The following is a 20,031-nucleotide window of genomic DNA, read 5'->3' as shown; positions in this document are numbered from 1 at the left end:
ACATCCATGAGTTCCTAAGTATATTTAAAAACATCAAGGGGGTGCCTCAGTGGCTCAGTCATTAAGCATCCAACTTCAGCTCCGGTCATGATCTTGAGGTTCATAAGTTCCAGCCCCATGTTGGGCTCTGTGCTGGCAGCTCAGAGCCTGGAGCCTGCTTGGGATTCTGTGTCTCCCTCTCTCTCTCTGACCCTCCCCTCCCCACACCACTCATACTCTTTCTCTCTCAAGAATAAATAAACATAAAAAAAGAAATGTTTTAAAAACCTTGAAGGATATTAGGGAACTAACTCATTATTCTCAAAACTAGGAAATAAAGAGAAAATGTCACATGTATGCTAATTTTCTTATGTAGACTGTAATTAATGAGGTAAAGTTCTTTACTATAAATGAGAATTTCTGTTAATAAATGTAGCATGATCAAATTAGAATATCATAATTTTGGGACTCCTAATAAAATAATGAACTAGGCAATAATAATCAATGGCTGTTGAAGCTATTAGCTCAGAAGATGGGATATTTTATGTTTACCATAAACTTTATCAGCCTAACAATATCTAAACCCAATAACCAATTGTAACATGACACAGACAACCAGTGTATGCCTCTTAATGTAAAATAATAGGTAAATAACACCTATAAAGTCCTTCTCCTCATTGGAAACAAAAAATTTTTTAATCTGAAAAATCCTGTAGATTTAACTACCAGTTTACAAAAAATACAGGCAATAAGATACTGTGGGAATATAATTTACAAAATTCAGAATACAAGAAACTCTACAGAGCAGATAATTATTATTCTTAAATAAATTGCAAGAAAAAAATTATACAGGTATCTGTAGATCAAAAAACATCAAATGTAATGTGGAGATTTTTGTTAAGTCCTGATTTGAGCAAATCAGTTGTAAAATACATAAAAGAAAATTTGAGGCAATAAAATTTAATATTGAATGTCTCTTCTATGATATTACAGAATTACTATTAAAATTTTATTTGTACTAATGGTATTATACTTATGTTCTTTTTAAGAGCCATTTTACACTTTAGATATATATTCACAATTCCGAAAAGCTTACCCTTAAATATTTATTAGTAAAATAATACAGTGTCTGGTATTTACAAGAATACTAAAGATTGGAATGACTATATATTTATAAATGTTTACACTATACAATTAATACATGAGTGCTCCTTATACTAATCTATTTAATATGTGTTTGAATACAAAGATTGGATAGTCAAAGTGAGTTAACTAAAACTTAGTATTTCTGACCTCCTGTCTGATCCGTGAAATCATTAGACTAAAAACAACTACTCACAGAAAGAAGCACAGGAGAAAGGTTAAAAAAGCAGAAATGATGGGGTGCCTGCTGGCTCAATCAGAAGAGCATGATCTTTGTATCATGACTTCAAGCCCCACAATGGATGTAGAGGTTACTAAATTAATTAATTCATCCATTAATTAACTACCTTTAGAAAAAATTAAAGTTAAAAAGCAAAAAAAATTTAAAAAGGAGTAATGAAAGCAAATGTCCACGAGTATCTGTAACTTCACTGTGATCAAGAGAAAGGTTTCAATATCTCAAATTCAGGCAGGAAGCAAGCAGTGATCAATCTGAACAGACTCCTTAATATGCTGAATGCCAGGGAGGCAATTCAGTTAAAAAAAAAAAAAGCTCTGGTCCGGGAGCCTACCAAAAGTTAATTTTGTAATCGTGAACTCACAAAACTTCTTTCAGTTTTAGAACATGAAGGCACAGGAAACTAAACAATAACAGCACGAATAATTGTGTTGTACTAGGTACACTCTAAACTACCTAAAAAGCTTTAAATGCATTATCCTCTTTTAACCTCAAAACCCAAAACAGTGTTATGGGCACTTGATATACACCTTTTAAAGGATGATTAAGAGGTGTCTGGGCAGCTCAGTCGTTTAAGGGACCAACTTCAGCTCAGGTCATGATCTCCTGGTTCGAGTTCAAGCCCCATGTTGGCTTCTGTGCTGACAGCTCAGAGCCCGGAGTCCGCCTCGGATTCTTGGTCTCCCTGTCTCTGCCCCTCTCCTGCTCACACTCTCTCTCAAAAGTAAATTAATATAAAAATAATAATAATAATAATAATAAAGGACGATTAAATGAAGGAGGCATCAATACATAGGTAGCACTTGCACATGAAGAGTTGAAGTTCAGGGGCCCACAACTTATTTAAGGTCATACACTGGGGCAGGTTGGTCTAGCCAAGATGCCAGTGTTACTCAATGCGAAAGAATGCTTCGATACACGCCGCAGCACTGGAGCATACAGGAGAAGTTAGGGGACTGGTGTGAAATACTGAAAAACTTAAAGCCATTTCCACAGATCTACAGTTTTCCATCGTCCGCACACTTCACAGGTCTCGATATGACGGAAAAGGGAAACCAACGCCTAACTCACCACCAGGAAGCTGGACCTTACAGCACTGACCTCCAACCTAGGCTCCCGAACGCGTTCACCCCCAAGCCCCTCCCCTTCACGGACAGCGCACAATTTGGGACAAACTACATTTCCCATAAAACCGTGCGAGGACAGGGATCCTCCGCCGGAAGCCAGGAAGGCACCTTCCGACGCCAGGAAGAGTGAGCGTGGGGTTTTACCGGTCTTGCAGCTGTATCCTGCTTTTCTCTATTCTCGTTACCTTTGGGTTAGTAGCAGCAACAGCTAGTTAGTCCTCGGCGCCCGCTTTGGGGTGGGTGGCAGTTTCAGTGCTTTTTGATGTCAGAGCTGTCGGCCTGGCCATGCTGGGTTTGGCGCAGTTTCGGGATGCGGTGCGAGGGCAGGCGCGGTATCCCTGGGCTCCTATCCCTGACTTCCCGGTGGGGGCCGGGGCGCAGCCTGTCAGCTGCTGGTGGTGTTTGCAGTCCAGTCTTTGAGGGGGGGAAACGAAATGCCTCTTCAACTGCTAAAAGGAGGAATCTCACAGTAATAACAAAAAAAACAACCTCAAGGCATTTAAGCGTTTGGAGAGACAGTGCGTAGGTGTTGCTTGACTAAATGGCCACCTTGAATGCCCAGGGACGTGGAATTCATTAAATCATGGTCAGTGACTTCACTGACAGAGCCGAACTTGAACTCTACCCTGTTTCTTGAACCATGTGACGTTGAGCAGGTCATAGGCCTCCGGTGCACTTCGGACAAAATGGTTGTGGTTTACTTAAAATCTAAGGCCCTTTAAACTTGAGATTTTTAAAATGACCTCTCAGAATGGTCTGCTCTTTGTAGAAAGCAAGGGCAGCATTTAGCTAATTGAATCACCTCATCCTGCCTTCAAATCCTTACTTTGTGGAAAACCTGTCAATGAGAAACGAAAAAGGAAATATAACAGCAGAGCTGGGTTTCAGATTTTGTGTGATTCTCTGGAATGAGAAATGGTTCTGTTTCTAGATGGCTTTTCTGCAAAAGAAAAAAAAAGAAAAAGAAAAAAGCTGCCTTTCTCCTGAGAATACTGTATGCTTAAGAATTGTACCGGGTGTAGTAAACAGTGCTCTATTTTTGGATGACAGTTTTGCACTTTGTCCTGTGGAGTGGCCTCTGGAGTGGGTGAAGAAATGACTATGACCTCAGAACATAAGACAGTAAAATATTGTTTAAAGTAAACCTAACTGAAGAACCTATGTGATATTTTGTGGAAAATCAGTTTAGGGGAAAGGCAACTTGGGAGGCCATACATGACTCAGTATACAACAATAATTCAAAATAAAGTACTGGAAAATTGTAGCTTTTGTTATTGATAATATTTGTAAAGCATTTAGAAATCTCAGTATGAAGAGAACAGTAAGATAAATTCTACAGTAAATCAAAAAACAAAAAATTGCTTTCTGATATAGAAGTCACTCCCCCTAAGTTAAGTTGTAAACATGGTTTCACCATTCTTGTGAGTTTTTTGCTAAGCTTTTGTTTTAATTCCAGTATAGTTAACATACAGTGTTATGTTAGTTACAGGTGTACAATGTTGTGATTCAACAAATCTGTACACTATTCAGTATTCATATGTGTACTCTTTAATCCCCATCACCTATTTCACCCTCCCCCCCCACACACACCTCCCCTTTTGTGAGTAGTCAAATTTGACCTTTTTATTTGTAGCAGAAAGATACAAACAGGAAAAGTGAACAGTTTATCTTTTCAGCCCATTTTTTCCCCTAAATTTTGTTCATACTCCTACTATAACAGTGATCAGCCAAATTGTGCTCTGAAAACACTAGAGACCATAACAGTCAAAATGTATAACCTTTCCTTTTTAGCCTTAATATCTTATTGCTTAAAATGATAGAAGTCTAGTTAGAATCGCAAACCAATTCTTAATAGCATTTCCCTAAACAAAAATTCATACCTTAAAAAAGTACTTTGTTCTCAGAGAGAACATAACCCTTAGAGAACTTAAGCATGAACCCTTAGAGAACTTAAGAATGAAAAGTTTCCACAAAGAATTGCTCAGCCTGTGCCCTGCCACATGCAGTCCCCAATAAGACAGTTTTTATGAAGAGGTTTGAAACATTTTCTATATTTTTTCTTACTGAAACAATGGAGTAACAAAGCAGACAAAGTTAATGGTTTAAATAGCTTCTGTCACACAGACTTTGACAAAGTGACCAACAGCACAGTGTTCAATAATAGAGCCAAAATATATGGTCATTTGATTTATGACAAGAATGACAACTGCAGTGCAATGGGACAAAGATAGTTATTTCAAAAATGGTGCCAAGTCACATGGATTATCCATTGGGTAAAAATGAATCTTGCCCCTACTTTACACCATGAACAAAAATCAGTCCCACATAGATTATTGAATTAATTGTGAAAGGGAAAGCAAAAAAAATGTGTTTTCATGTGAACCGTAACTCAGGTTTTGAATAGCTGTAGGATCATAATTTTCCTAAAGGCAGGCACCTGTTTCTGATAACATAGCCTCTAAGAGAATATTAGTCATCTGCTAAAAACCCTCTGACTTGACTTCTATCTGCTTTAACCACCCCCATTCCCTTGATCTATATTGAAATCCCTCTGATATACCTGTCAGGTACCTCCTCTTCTTTGTAAAATTTGTTACCTGGCACTCCCTTCTCCAGGATATGCCCCCCTTCTTTTTATTACCAAAGGTCTTTATACATTGTGCTTTACACCCCCCCCCCCGAGGTGAGTTATATTTAAAGTTCTCAACTGATAATAATTTTGAAATGTATACTATGATGACAGTTGGTTACAAATTACCTTTGGAAGAGTATATAGCTTTAGACACCATGCCTGTTCTATCAGCATTCAGATAATGTTCTATCATTGAACAAAAAGCAAATGAAAATGAGAGGGCTTTTTTTTCCCCCATTTTCCTTTTTCTTAAGGAAGAGATGTCTTCTATAAAAAGAAGCCCAAAGCAAGAAATAATTTCCCAGTTTCACTGTTCAGCTGCAGAAGGAGATATTGCCAGGTTAACAGTAATCCTGAGTCATTCTCCATCTCTCCTCAATGAAACTTCTGGAAATGGCTGGACTGCGTTGATGTATGCTGCAAGGAATGGGCACCCTGATGTCGTCCAATTTCTCCTTGAGAAAGGGTAAACATTTTGGGCACCACTACTTTAAGGGCTCTGGGGTTTCATTTCTGGGTTTCGTATTTTGAATTTTTCTTATAGCCATATTTATACTATTAGATTTGTAAATAACTTGTTTGCCAATTTTATTATATACAAACATAGCAAAATACCTAACTAAAAACTTTTAACTTCTTTCATTGAGGGATGAAACCTTCATACTTAAAGGGAAAGCAAATTCATGAGTTAGTCTAATCTTTTTATCCCTGGTAGAAAATACAGATCTACCCACTATGAATATCAAGAACCCGCTTGTAAAACTGTAATTTCTTGTTATAGCACATAAAACTTACTGTTTTTTATTTCACAGTTCTCAGAAAATTTTAAGTGTCTTGCTATCTCTAACTTTGCATCATTTATGATTTTGTCTTTTAACTGTCTCATAAGTACATCATGTACTTAAAAAAAAATCCTGTATAATGATGATTAAATAGAGGGCTTTTGTGTGCATCTGGAAATATTTTATTTTAATAAATAGTAAAGAAAAATTTTATTTCCTATTTTATCTTTCTTTCCATTTATAGGTGTGACAGATCCATTGTCAATAAGTCAAGGCAGACTGCACTGGACATTGCTAAATTTTGGGGTTATAAGCATATAGCTAACTTACTGGCTGATGCTAAAGGCAGGATGAAGCCTTGGTTCCTAACTAAGGACGTGGAAGAATGTGACAACTATTTTAGCAGGACGCTATTAGACCGAAAAAGTGAAAAAAGAAATAATTCTGACTGGCTACTAGCTAAAGAAAGCCATCCAGCCACAGTTTATATCCTTTTCTCAGATTTAAGTCCCTTGGTTACTCTAGGTGGCAATAAAGAGAGTTTCCAGCAGCCGGAAGTCAGGCTTTGTCAGCTGAACTACACAGATATAAAAGATTATTTGGCTCAGCCTGAAAAGATCACCTTGATTTTCCTTGGAGTAGAACTTGAAATGAAAAAAGAGTCATTTAATTATGCTGGAGAAGTCCCAGGAGAAGAAGAAGATGGGTTGGTTGCCTGGTTTGCTCTAGGTATAGATCCTGTTGCTGCTGAAGAATTTAAGCAAAGGCATGAAAATTGTTACTTTCTTCATCCTCCAATGCCAGCTCTTTTGCAATTGAAAGAAAAAGAAGCCGGTAAGAAGTGAATACAATTTACTTGTATTGGTAATAATCCGGTTTTTGGAACGGGGTTGGAATTATATGTGTCTGCATATTCAAGGAGGCACACGTCTTTCAGCAAGCCACAAAATTAGGCTGTCTTCATTAGAAATTTCCTAAAGTTCTCTCGGGCACTACTCTCCTGAGCAGTTACAGCAGTTTTAATCAGCCAAGATTAGTTTCCCTAGAATTAATCCTACTGCATGGTGGTTTTATTTTATTCTTCAGTGAATAATTATTAAGCACCTCCTATACCCTGAGCTTGATGGCAAAGACCTTGACTATTTTGTTTTCTGTGGCTGGGTATGCTAGTTCATGTGGAACCTTATATGCCATGGTAAGAAATTAGGAGTTTTAACTTGAGGGGAAGAGCACTGGGTGTTGTATGGAAAACAATTTGACAATAAAATATTATGGAAAAAAAAAATAAAAAAATTAAAAAAAATTAAAAAAAAAAAAGAAATTAGGAGTTTTATTCTGAAGTTCATTCAACTGTTGTAACCCCACCTATGTTTTAGAAAGAAACAAACAAAAAAAACCCTTCACTCTGCCTGCTTTGTAGATCATGAATTGTAGGTAATTAATTTTAAAGTCAGAAGTCTTGTTAAAAGGGGACTGAATTTAAGTTACAGTAGCCCAGTTAAGAGATTGCAGTGGATTGGGTTGATGGAGAGAAAAGGAGAGTTGGAGAAGTTCTAGAGGTGAAACTGACAGGGCTTGATCAGTAGGTTGAGACTCCTGTGAAAGAGGATAGAAACCTGGACTACACCTGAGTTAAGGTGACAGAGATGGTGAATAGGGGTCACACTCAAGGTATTTTTTATAGAGAAAATCAGCACTTGCTGATAGATTGGGCTTAGGATATATAATAATAAAGGAAAAGATCATGAATAATTGCTAGGTTTGAGACTTTAGTAATTCGGTAGGTATTTCTTGATAAAATAATATAGGGTGACGAGTTGAGCACAGGAAGCAGGGCAGACATGAAATAATTAAACAACTGTTTTAGTTTTGGGCATAACCAGTTTTAGAGAAGGATATCAGAATCTGGAACACAGAGGAGAGGCCTCAACTAGAGATACCCACATGGGAGCCATCAACATGAAGGTGGCATTTAAATCTCGGGAAACTACTGAGATTACTTAGGGAGTTGAGAGCAAGCAATAAAAAGCCTCAGAATCACACATAAATCCCCCTAAACTTTGAAGTCAGGTAGAAACAGAGGAGCCATCAAACTTCTTGTTGACAGTGTGGCTGTTAGGTAAGAGGAAAACAGGAGAGTACTCATGGAAACCAGGAGAGCAGAGTGGTCAAATAAACCAAACGCTGTTGAGAATTTGAGTAAGATAGAAAAAGATTTTTTAAAGGATCTTTGGTTTTAGAATATGAAGCTGTTGATGAATTTAACAAGAGGAATGTCAGTGGAGTGGAAGGAATATAAGCTAAATTGTGGTTGATTGAAAAGTTAATGGGAAGTAAAAAGGGGTCACACTCAGTGTCCACCTTTCCTTAGATGTGTGGTGGGCCCGACCAGAGACTGCTTAGATCCCTCCTCCCAAAGTCTGAATTGGTATGTTTTATTCTCCACATTTGTGGAGAAAACATAATGTTTTCAGGAGAAGCAGAAGAGGAGAAAGAATCTTAAGCAGGCTGCAAGCCCAGCATGAAGACCAACTAAGGGCTTGATCTCACAGCCCTGAGATCCCGACCTGAGCCCAAATCAAGAGTTGGACACTTAACCAACTGAGTCACCCAGGCACCCCAACATTGTACTTTTTTTTAAGTTTATTTATTTATTTGGAGGTAGGAGGGATGGGCAGAGAAAAGGAGAGAGAGGAGAATTCCCAGCAGGCTCTGTGCTGTTAGGGTTTGAACTCACCAAATGTGAGATCATGACCTGAGCTGAAACCAAGAGTCAGACACCTAAGCAACTGAACTACCCAGGTGCACCCCAAGACTATACATTTTAAAGAAAATTTCTTTGTAGCAATATAATTTCAAGATCAAAATGATCTTTTTTTTTTAATAGTTAGGAAATTGAGGACATTGGTGTATAAATTTACATAGTTAATGTAACCTCTTCATGCTTCAGTTTCCTCCTTCAGAATAACAATAATAATAGTAACTATATCATTGCTCTAACCTTTAAATAAGATGATGTAACCTGTTGAGCTGTTTTTTTTTTTATTTCACATAATACATATTTGTATTATTTGTCATTCATACTATCCATCCATACCACACTATCCTCTGTTTCAGGTAATCCAAAAGAAATATACCTCTTCATTCATTCATTAATTCACTCATAAATAAACTATGTATATAAACATCTTTGCATGATGCTTGGCATATAGTAGGTACTCAATAAATATTAGCTTCTTATTGAAACAATACTGAAATAATATAGATATTTAGCATATATTACATATTACGAGGTAATGTAGTGGACAAATATTTAATATTGCCTAGGATTCACTGAATTTCAGTATTACATTTGTTTTTATGTATGGTTTATTAGTTTTGTTTTTCCCAGTTTAAAATATTGTTGTTTATGGTTATTTTGCTTATTTCAAAAAAATTTTGGACCAAATAATATATTTTAGGGAAAACAAGTTTGTCAAGCATATGCAAATGTAGAATTTCTAGTTTTATTGCTTCAATTATATTTCTGGTCAGGCCATATTCTTTCTTGAAATACCAGGGTAGATAGCCAAAGTATATATATTCTAACATTTTTTTCCTCATTGGCATTTTTTTCATGAACAAAGTTAACCATGAATATTATAAATACAGTACTTTTTTTTTTAACGTTCTTTGAAGTTTCTAGTTGTAAACAGGATATGTTTCACAGTGACATCAACCAATAGTAGTTTAGTTACCCAGGAAAAGAGAGGTTCCTACAGTTTCCTACTAATATATATTTTTATATTCTAACTCTAAATTAGGAAGTGGACTTGTAATGTATTTTTGTAAAAGTCACTATTGTCAAGTCAATTTTTGCAAAATCACTATGCACTAGAAACTTGTATATCCAAAATTTTAAAATCATCTACCATAAAAGCCTGAGGTAATATAGTATATAAGATAGATGTTAGTACATCTGTGCTAGATGAGAATTATATTTATTAGTTCATATTAAAGTTAAATCTAATTTTTGTCATCTGTTGGATTAAGTCTTTTACTTTATTTTTTTTAATTTTTTTAATGTTTTATTTATTTTTGATAGAGAGACAAAGCATGAGAGGGGGAGGGGCAGAGAGAGAAGGAAACACAGAACCGGAAGACAGGCTCCAGGCTCTGAGCTAGCTGTCAGCACAGAACCTGACGCGGGGCTCGAACCCACAAATGTGAGATCTGACCTGAGCCGAAGTCGGAGGCTTAACCGACTGAGCCACCCAGGCGCCCCAAGTCTTTTACTTTAAAAGAAATATAGACATCATAAAATTAGGAATACTAACATCCTTGATCACAGAGCTACTCAGAAAATACAGTGTATACCTTTACTAACTTATAAACATTTTGCTTTGATATTAATCTGTTTACAGTTTATCACAGAATTAAAACTGTTTATGCTTCTCTTAAAGGGGTTGTAGCTCAAGCAAGATCTGTTCTCGCCTGGCACAGTCGGTATAAGTTCTGCCCAACCTGTGGAAGTGCGACTAAAATTGAAGAAGGTGGCTACAAAAGGGTATGCTTAAGGGAAGGCTGCCCTAGCCTGCACGGCGTTCACAATACATCATATCCAAGAGTTGGTAAGCCTCTTCGTCTACAGTGAAATCTCAGCCATCTGGAATCTTGGGGAATAAGACGTGCTGGCAAAACAAGTTTCTGAGTTGTTGAGGGGCTTACCTCTTTTTTAAAAGTATGTTTAACTGTTAAGTCTACAGTATTGAAGTATATATACTTTCATGACTTTTAAGTAAGGGACATTGTATATAATTTACTCATAGTTAAGAAATAGCTAGTCAATATGAGTTTGATGTATTAAAATAGGTGATTTCAAAAGTCCACCAATCCGGATCCATTTACTGCAGAAACAAAAAAGCCCCAACATTTCAGGGCCTGTATGAGGCATCATCACCAGAGCAGTATGACCTAGAGCTAGCTTTTCATCACTGCTAGTGTCTGCCTCCCACTCTCCTCCTTCCAATTGCTGCTTTGGCTGCTTTGGAAATCTGAGAACCTAGTCCTTTAAAACTTGTGAAAAAGTAATAGACAGTCTGAGCAGTATCTGAGGAGGTCTCCGGGCAGTAGAATGCATGATTTGGTGACACCTGTTTTCACTGCTCAGGAGCATTTTACATTTGATTCCTGTTCTCGGTCATGACCTAGTAAGGTGACTTCATTGGATTAGTGACTTCTGGGAAATAAACTCTTACTTAATTTAAATTTAATTTTTTTAATGGCTTAAACTTTAATCATAGAGCCACATTAACACATTAACTTTTAAACACAGTTTGTTCAGGATTAGGAAGGGAGAGGGAAATTCACATTCACCTAGTAAAATTAGTACTTTCTTCATGCAATATAATATCTACTCTAACTTTTTTATAATTGAAATATAACACTATGCCTAGCATACTGTAAGTATATAACATTGTTGCTATTAAGAAGACAGAAATGGTCTTCCTTTAGTTTATAATATTCTATGCAATTTCCCTGAAATACTTTGCCATCAGGCAAAAAGAAACAATCTCATAACTACACAAGAGTCTTGTTCTGATAGGCAATACAACTTTTTATTATAGTACTTGACAAGCATTTTACACAATGAATCTAAATTATTTTTTATATCATTCATTAATCTGATTTTTAACAAACAGATCCTGTGGTAATCATGCAAGTTATTCATCCAGATGGGACCAAATGCCTTTTAGGTAGGCAGAAAAGATTTCCCCCAGGCATGTTTACTTGCCTTGCTGGATTTATTGAACCTGGTAAGCCTCTTTCTTCATAACTTTAATAATACTTTTCCTTTAACTTATGATTTACAAATAAAAATTCTAGATAGAATTTGATGACATGCTATGACAAATTCTCATGCTGTGAAACTGCAATATTTTTAAATATTTTCTGTGTATTTTAAGTGATAGAATTTTGTTTTTACTAGTGGAATAATTTTGTTTTAAAAATTCAACATTTCCTCCTTCATATATTGCTATTATGCATGTACACTTCACTAGACTCAACTGAGTCACCTTTCCAAAGGGGCCTTCTCAGACAGCCCCAAATACTTAGTTAGCCTCGTACCTACACTCACAGTTCTGTCTTCCTGCCTGACTTCTCCCTACAGCCCTTGTCAGCACCTGACATGGTGTGTATGTGTGTATTATCTTATGTGTGTTTGTATCCGTTTATCTGTCTGCTTATTTATTATCTGCTCAGACCAGAAAGTAAGCTCCATAAGGGCTAGGACCTTACTTCATTCATAGTTGTAGCCCAAACCCTTAGAACAGTGCCTTATATATGGTAAGAGTACAATAAATAATTTGTGGAATGAATGATAATTAATATACATGTTTAATCTTAACTTCCAGTATTAATCTGCACTAGTCATAGTGGTAAACATACATTGTGCCATGCTCTGTTTCACAGGCATTCCATATACTGAATCATATGATCCTCATACAGCCTTATAAAATAGGTTCTATTAGAGCAGTTTTACACATAGGGCACTAAGGTACAGGAACTGGGTAACTTGCCCACGATCAAATAGCTGGTGAGTGGGAGGGCAGAGATACAGACCTGGGCATTTTGGCCGAGTCCATGCTCTTAATCACTCTGTTGTCTCTAGTAACTCTAGACCATTTTTTTTAACTGCTGTGTACCATTTTATTTGTAAATACTGTTCAGTTTATCCATTCTGCTATTGGACATTTAGTTTATACCAGAATTTCTTTTTTTTTTTTTGTCTTTTATTTATTTTTGAGAGACAGAGAGAGACAGTGTGAGCAAAGGAGGATCAGAGAGAGAGGGAGACACAGAATCTGTAGCAGGCTCCAGGCTCTGAGCTAGCTGTCAGCACAGAGCCTGACACGGGGCTCAAGCCCACGAACCGTGAGATCATGACCTGAGCCGAAGCCAGATACTCAAACAACTGAGCCACCCAGGGGCCCCTATACCAGAATTTCTATTATTACAAACAACACCACCAAGAATATTCTTATATTGCTCCTTCTGCACATTTGCAAGAGTTATCAAGGGTGCATACTTGAGAGTAGAATTGCTAACTTGTAACAAATGAGCATCCTAACCTTTTGTAGATATTGCCAAGTTGCTTTCTGAAGTGTCCCCACCAGTTTACACTCTAACAGCACATGAAATACTCTGTCGTTCCACATCTTCACTAAGTTAGGATTTTCATACTTTATAATTTGCCATTCTGATGAGTATGAAATAATGTCACTGTCGTTTTTATTTTCATTACCTGCTGATGGATCATCTTTTTCAAATGTGTTTTAGGCTTTCAATTTTCATTTTCTCTGAATTTTACATGTTGATATTCTTTGCATAATTTTATTTTGGTTGTTTACCTTTTTTTAATTTTAGGAGTTTTACAGTATGCTAATCTATAGCTGTGGACTTACAAATATCTTAATGCTTGTCTATGACTTTTACCTTCCCACTATGTTTTTTTTTTGGTTGAGCATAAGTTGTTGATTTTAATATAGGAAATATATCCATCTATTTCAATTCTTTCAACTATTTTTATTTTTGAAAGACAGAGTGAGACAGAGCACATGCAGGACATGGGCAGAGAGAGAGGGAGACACAGAATCCAAAGCAGGCTGCAGGCTCTGACCTGTCAGCACAGAGCCCAACATGGGGCTCCAACCCATGAATCAAGAGATCATGACCTGAGCCAGAGTTGGACACTTAACCCACTGAGCCACCCAGGCACCCTTAAATCAATCTATTTCGAATAAAAAGCTATACTTAAATAGCAAAATATTTTGCTTTCAGATAAACTTAACATGGAAACCTTTATTCTACTTCTCAATTCCAACAAATCAGAAATATTAAGTGTACTTATAGGCATTGCTTTATTTTATCATAGCTGAGTCAACAGTTCTCTAGAACAAAAACATTTAGAAAGAAAACATACTGTTTCATCTTATGAGGTTTTTAAACTTGTGGTTTTATGTGGTCTTCAACTCTTTTGAGAAAAGTTGTCTGCAATAATTGTTTGAAACATAAGAAAAAAATTTAAGATTTCAATGAGGAAAAGGCTAGTCTTTTATAAAAATTTTGTAATGATAATTTGTAACTATTTAGTGATAATAAATGAGATAATATACAAAATGCTTACATAGCGTTTAGCCAGTAACAGTGCTGGATAGTTGTAGATGTTATAATTTTTACAATGTAACTAAAAATTTGGGCCTTTTAGGAAAGTGTCCTGGCAACTTAATTATATATGTGGTCATATACTAAAAGAAACCATGTTTTCTTGAATTCCAGTCTAGTTTAAGGCTCTGCTTTCTGATTCTTTGAATTGGGTTTCTGTCCAAAGTGATTTCCAAATGTTTGAACCATTCAGAGCACAAAATGTCCAGGGGATGTTCATCAGCTACTTGTTCTTTTGCCCCATTTGATTAGGGGAGACAATAGAAGATGCTGTTCGGAGAGAAGTAGAAGAGGAAAGTGGAGTCAAAGTTGGCCATGTTCAGTATGTCTCTTGTCAGCCATGGCCAATGCCCTCCTCCTTAATGATTGGCTGCTTAGCTGTGGCAGTGTCTACAGAAATTAAAGTTGACAAGAATGAAATAGAGGATGCCCGCTGGTTCACTAGAGAACAGGTAAAGTTCAATTTAATTTCCTTCTTCTATTGATTGTTCTCTGACTGTGTCACTTTGGGCATGCAGCAAGGATATATGTTTTCAACAAGTTGAATGAATGGCTATAGCCCACTCATCATGCATGGATTACAATGTAATTGATGTGTCCTATGTTAACTCATTCCGTGAGATACAACTAGTTGATGATTCTGTGCCTTTTTCTAATATCAAATGCCATTAATCCAGATTAATGTTACCTTTCAATGGACTTAAAATAGGTAAACATTATTTCAAAGATGGAAAGAAGGAATATTATTCATGAACATTTTAGATTTTAGTTTAAAGCATTAAAACAAGTAGCTTTCAAAAAATATCGGTACAAATGCTTAAAATTTTTAACAGTTCTTGTTCATTTTATTTTTTTTCTTGTTCATTTTAAAATGTGCTTAAAGAAAAGAATAGCAAAACTAATAACAAAGATACGCTCACAAGAACTTTTTAAAGCATCATCCCCCAGTACTAGAAGGCAAGATAAACTACTTGTCTGTTTTGCATGACCTAAAATATTTGTATAGAAAACAAATGAATACACTATTAGTAGTGAAGACCTGAAATCCTTTCTGACTTGCCTAAATCAAATTTATTTTATTTTATGCTCAACCTCAAAAAGTAGAAATTAGATTGTTTTTCAAAATTTTATAAAAGGGAAACTCTTCCAAAAGTTTACTTCACTTTGAAAATAAACATGGAGCATATACTTTTCACTTTTGTGACCTTATTTTCATAAGGCAATATGCCTTTCTGGAATATTTTTTTAAATTGAATCACTAACTCATTGAACCTACTAACATCACTGTACTAAATGTGGCATGTTGTACACGGGTGTTGTCAGTTTCTCCTGTTGTTGTTCACTGTAAAAGTCATCACATTTAACTGAATTGTATAAGCATAAAAATAGTATTTAAGTATGACAGTGTTGAAATCCTAATACATTTTATTATGGTATATTTTAGGTTGTGGATGTTCTGACCAGAGGGAAGCAGCAGGCATTCTTTGTGCCACCAAGCCGAGCTATTGCACATCAGTTAATCAAACACTGGATTGGAATGAACCCCAATCTCTAAATCAAATAAGTAGACTTTGAATATTGACTTCTAATACCACTTATTCCTCAAGTGAGATTAGGAATATTTAGTGCTCTTTAGAATATCACAACACAAAATACCATATTAGGATTCAAAAATATTTTCAACATGTACTTCCTATCTTAACCATGGAATTTATATTTTTATAAAATACAGCACTGCCTCAGACTTTGTTAAATCTGAGTCAACCTTCTCAAAACATCTTTTTGTTGTGCTCCACAATTCTATCTCACTAAACCATATTTCTAATAAGAAAAATCATGTTGTAAAGATGTATGTTCTAAAACTGTAAACAAACCTAAATTTCAATGCCTCTTTTAAGCATTAGACCAATCACTGTAGTTCTATTTTTGAGAAATGAGACAAAATAATTTTAATGAATTTTAAGCTTCATTTTCAGTCTTTTCATTACTACAAAGTTTCTTTCAGTTGTCAGTAGCTGATTTTTGCCCACTTCCCATTATATTCCATTTTTTTGTCCTGGCTCCTTTGTTCTAGCAGTGGTGCTATTATAGTGTTGCTACTAGTCCGCTTTGATCAGTGTGAAGAATTTTCTACCTTGCCAACTCTGCTAGTGATCAGAACACTGTGCTTTCATGGAAGGAGAGCTTCAGTGAGAGCACACCCCTGTGTACGGGGCTTCTTCCCGAAACCTAAAGTCAAGTAATATGTCTATTTATTTGTTATATTCAAAGTTGTTCTTAAGACAAATCAGAATTCTTGCTTTTTCACTGAAATGTATTTGAAAGAAATTCACCTCAAAGATCAGATATTAAATATTTCCCAGGTAGATTTACCTATTCAATAAAAACACTGGCTTTATGTCATTTTATGATAAGGGATGTATCTGCATTAGCAAAGAAATTATGTAGTCATTACTAATAACATTTATTAAACTCAAATGCAACATTTTGATTTTGGCCCTCTTTCAACATATTCTAAGAAGCATTTATAAAATAAATATATTTTAGAACTGAATCAGGAAGGCTCAGAGAAAAAAAGTAATTCACAATTTTGCAACAGAGAACTGTCATTTTATAAGGCTGTTTTGGAATTGTTTTAAGTCTATAAATGTATAAATCTATATAGTTTGTTTCTTTATTATGTTAGAACTGGAAGAGATCTCTAGGATAACATATGTAGTTCAGTGCCCTTCTTTTATAGATAAGGAAAAAGAAATCCTGAAAGATGAATTTAACTAATTTAATCCATGAAAGGTGAATCAGTCAATTAATCAATAAAAGTTACACAATTATAGCTTACTTTTGTTAATACAATTAATTATAATTACAGGTAAGTAACTAAAGTTTAACAGTCTGTACTAGACTGCCCAGTGTAAGACTCTCCCTCTAATAGCAAGTAGAAACTACTACTAAAAATATAAGTAGAATAAATTATAATAAGGGATGATAAGAACACATTTAATTTACCAAATATTATCAACTACGGGTTTAGATACTAAAATCATTTAACTTAAATATGATAATTTTCTTAGGTAAAACTTTACTAACAAACAATTATTTTCTTAGTAATTGATGAAAGCTGATTGGTATCAGAACTTTAGACAAAACTGACTTATATTGGACACTTAGATACATAATAAAATTTAAACTTCATAAGTAAATAGAAAATCATATGCCTTGATTATTATTAAGTTTGATGACTTGAGGTTCAGTTTTACTCAAAATGTACTTAGAGAATCTAAGATTACATCAAAAAGTTCTAGGTTTCTATGTTCAGATAGTAAAATATAAAATATCAATAAAATATAGCTATAAATTTAGTTTTGGATATTTAATCCTATACCCAGGGAAAATCAGTAAGTATAAATTATTGTTATTAATAATCATTCTTAACATTGCTTACCTCTAAGAGGTGAATAGCTATATGTAAATAAAAGGAATAGCAAAGAAATGGTAGAGGTTCAAGTGCCTTGAATGTATTCTAATGGAAATGAAGGTAACAATACATTAAAATATTTATCTATTTTCTTTTTTGTGTTACATATTTTTTAATATGTTTTGGTAAATGTCTTCTGAAAAATGAAAAAAACCCAATTGCAGTCATCCTGTCCTGTTTAGTGATGTGTAAACAACAAGTATAAAAGCTCTTTTAAAAGTAGCCATATTTGGGGGTGCCTGGGTGGCCCAGTTAAGGAGCTACCTTCAGCTCAGGTCATGATCTCACGGTCTGTGGTTTGGGTCCATGAGTTCGAGCCCCATGTCAGGCTCTATGCTAACCGCTCAGAGCCTGGAGTCTGCTTCAGATTCTGTGTCCCTGTCTCTGTGCCCCTCCCCCACTCATGCATATGCTCACTTGCACTAGTGCTCGCTCGCTCTCAAAATAATAAATGAACATTTTAAAAAGTAGTCATATTTGGAAGACTTAAATTTTTATTTTAGATCATATGTATATGATACACATACATCTATCTAGTCAGTTTTTATCTTCAAATTTGAGTTATTTGTCTAATATCTGTTTTTATTGTCTCATATTACTAGTCTTTGCATTTTGAGTTTTTCACTGTTTACTGCTCATGGAAGTGCTTAGAAGAATTAGAAGCCCACATGTTTCATTTAGTTGGAAAATGATTGAGTTAAGTCTGACCGATCAAGCTGGAGACTTGGGTGAAGACAGAAGAGAGTGGGACAACAGAGGGTGCGACCATGTTGTCTGTTGTTGGTTCTAGAACTGTGTTGCTCATGTGTGTACTGCAAAATAAGAGGTGAAAATGTTCTATAAAACAAATCTATCAATTATTTAGAACAGTTCCACAATGCAAATTTTATTACTGATGAGAGTCAACTATTATGTTCTGAATGTGTGTGTGTGTGTGTGTGTGTACTTACATACATATATTCATATTCACATACCGCTGGCTAGGTAGGAGTAGTGGGTGTTGCACTGAAAAGACCCATTTCTCTCTAGTAGAAAAATATCTAGGACAAAATATTCAAAAGTGTAAATTTAGGTGTATACATCTACAAATATAAAAGAACGAGGTCTTGAGGCGAACCACAAGTACTTGCAAATGGGTTGGTAGAGAGGGGAAGAGAGTTTGACTTCAGTGCCGGTAGAGGGTGCTTGACAAGTGGTTCAAATGTTTGGGAGCTTTGACACCACAGGGGCAGATGAGAGACAGAGGGTGTATTTCCAGGAGACAAGGATAACGCCGCCCAGAGCCTACATCTTCAAAAAGTCTCACCAGCCAAGAGAGAAATGAAAAGAAGTTATTTTTGTGAAAATAATCCAAATGATAAAAATGATATTTTTCCCCTCTATACCACACCTTGTCCTTTTTCTTCCAAAACACTCAGGAAGAATTCAAAACAGTTTCTCTAATAGCAAGGGCAGTTTATTATCTACAGTGGATTTTCAAATGATTCATTTTATTTGCCCCAAGTAGAATGGTTAAAAGGAAATAAAGTATGGCATGGGAAATAGGTAATAAAGATAATAAAGATGGCATAGGAAAATGGGTAATCAGAAATGTGAATTCTTTGCTTTGGAAAAACTTTTTTCAACTATGATGGACATGTCAATTGGACAAGTAAGCAAATTCCTTATTCTATTTTCACTGAAGGGTGTCTACATATAGTTGTATTCCTTGGTAGAAGTAGCACTTTTAACTTTATTCCTTCAAGAATACTATGTTTCCCTTTTCTTGCTAAGCATACAACACCATAGCATGGGACAGTAAATATTTCTTTCACAATTCCCACTATAATGAGGCTGTACAGAATAGTGGGGGCAGCTATGGAATTTTAAAACAGCTTTTAAGTTCAAAAAGCAGACTTTTCTGCTAATGGAAACTTTTTTCATTCTAACTAGTCTGAGAAGAGACAGACAAAAATCTAGCATAAGGAACAAAGAAAGTCCTGGCTTTGTTTCGATTCCTAGTTTCATGGAACCTCCCCCAGACCAACTCCCTGTCTCACCCCTGATGAATTAAGAACATTCTAAACACTTAATCTGTGAGGTGATTTCATTTTTAGTAACCGTGAATGTTCCACCCAGAAGTAGAAATTGAAACTAATATATGTATCTATTTTAGAACAGCATAACTGCACAAATGATATAGTATAAAGTTAATTTTTATCTTTTTTTTTTACTTTTTATCCTGCCCATTTTACTCCAGCCTGAAATTGTAGTCTATTTGAGCAGTGTGATGTTTTGAACACCTCAGGAGAGTACCTTATAAATATTTATACAGCTTTCAGATAGCACTGAGCTGAAGTCCTCTCAATGCATGGAGCTAAAACAATTTAAAATGCCATTTATCCAACGGCTCTGCTGCTAGCAGTTATTTTGCACTTTTTTTTTTTTTGCTGGGTTTTGTTGTGCTTATG

The 20,031-nt window shown here is 35.5% G+C and overlaps 1 protein-coding gene across 2 annotated transcripts; it reads left to right on the top strand.

Moving 5' to 3' along the window:
- The first annotated feature begins 2,598 nt into the window (after nt 1–2,598).
- On the top strand, nt 2,599–17,673 carry NUDT12 (nudix hydrolase 12). Of its 2 annotated transcripts, none has more exons than XM_029942674.1 (7): nt 2,599–2,678; nt 5,374–5,585; nt 6,146–6,735; nt 10,344–10,511; nt 11,583–11,696; nt 14,359–14,558; nt 15,551–17,673. In XM_029942674.1, the coding sequence occupies exons 2-7, from the start codon at nt 5,380–5,382 to the stop codon at nt 15,659–15,661; spliced, it is 1,389 nt and encodes a 462-aa protein (XP_029798534.1). In that variant the 5' UTR covers nt 2,599–2,678; nt 5,374–5,379; the 3' UTR covers nt 15,662–17,673. The 2 variants fall into 2 exon arrangements, with proteins under 2 accessions (XP_029798534.1, XP_029798535.1); XM_029942675.1 differs by having other exon boundaries at nt 2,608–2,678; nt 5,378–5,585.
- The last annotated feature ends 2,358 nt before the right edge of the window (nt 17,674–20,031 follow it).

This window comes from Suricata suricatta, chromosome 6 (assembly GCF_006229205.1).
Source record: "Suricata suricatta isolate VVHF042 chromosome 6, meerkat_22Aug2017_6uvM2_HiC, whole genome shotgun sequence".
NCBI lineage: Eukaryota > Metazoa > Chordata > Mammalia > Carnivora > Herpestidae > Suricata > Suricata suricatta.
Note: the sequence above shows the minus strand (reverse complement) of the source record. Positions and strands in the feature narration are given on the sequence as shown.

Coding starts and splice junctions, on each gene's coding strand:
- NUDT12 (XM_029942674.1), top strand. CDS start 5,380: ATGTCTTCTATAAAAAGAAGCCCAAAGCAAGAAATAATTTCCCAGTTT. Junction 5,586..6,145: donor CAATTTCTCCTTGAGAAAGG/GTAAACATTTTG, acceptor TTCCATTTATAG/GTGTGACAGATCCATTGTCA. Junction 10,512..11,582: donor TACATCATATCCAAGAGTTG/GTAAGCCTCTTC, acceptor TTTAACAAACAG/ATCCTGTGGTAATCATGCAA.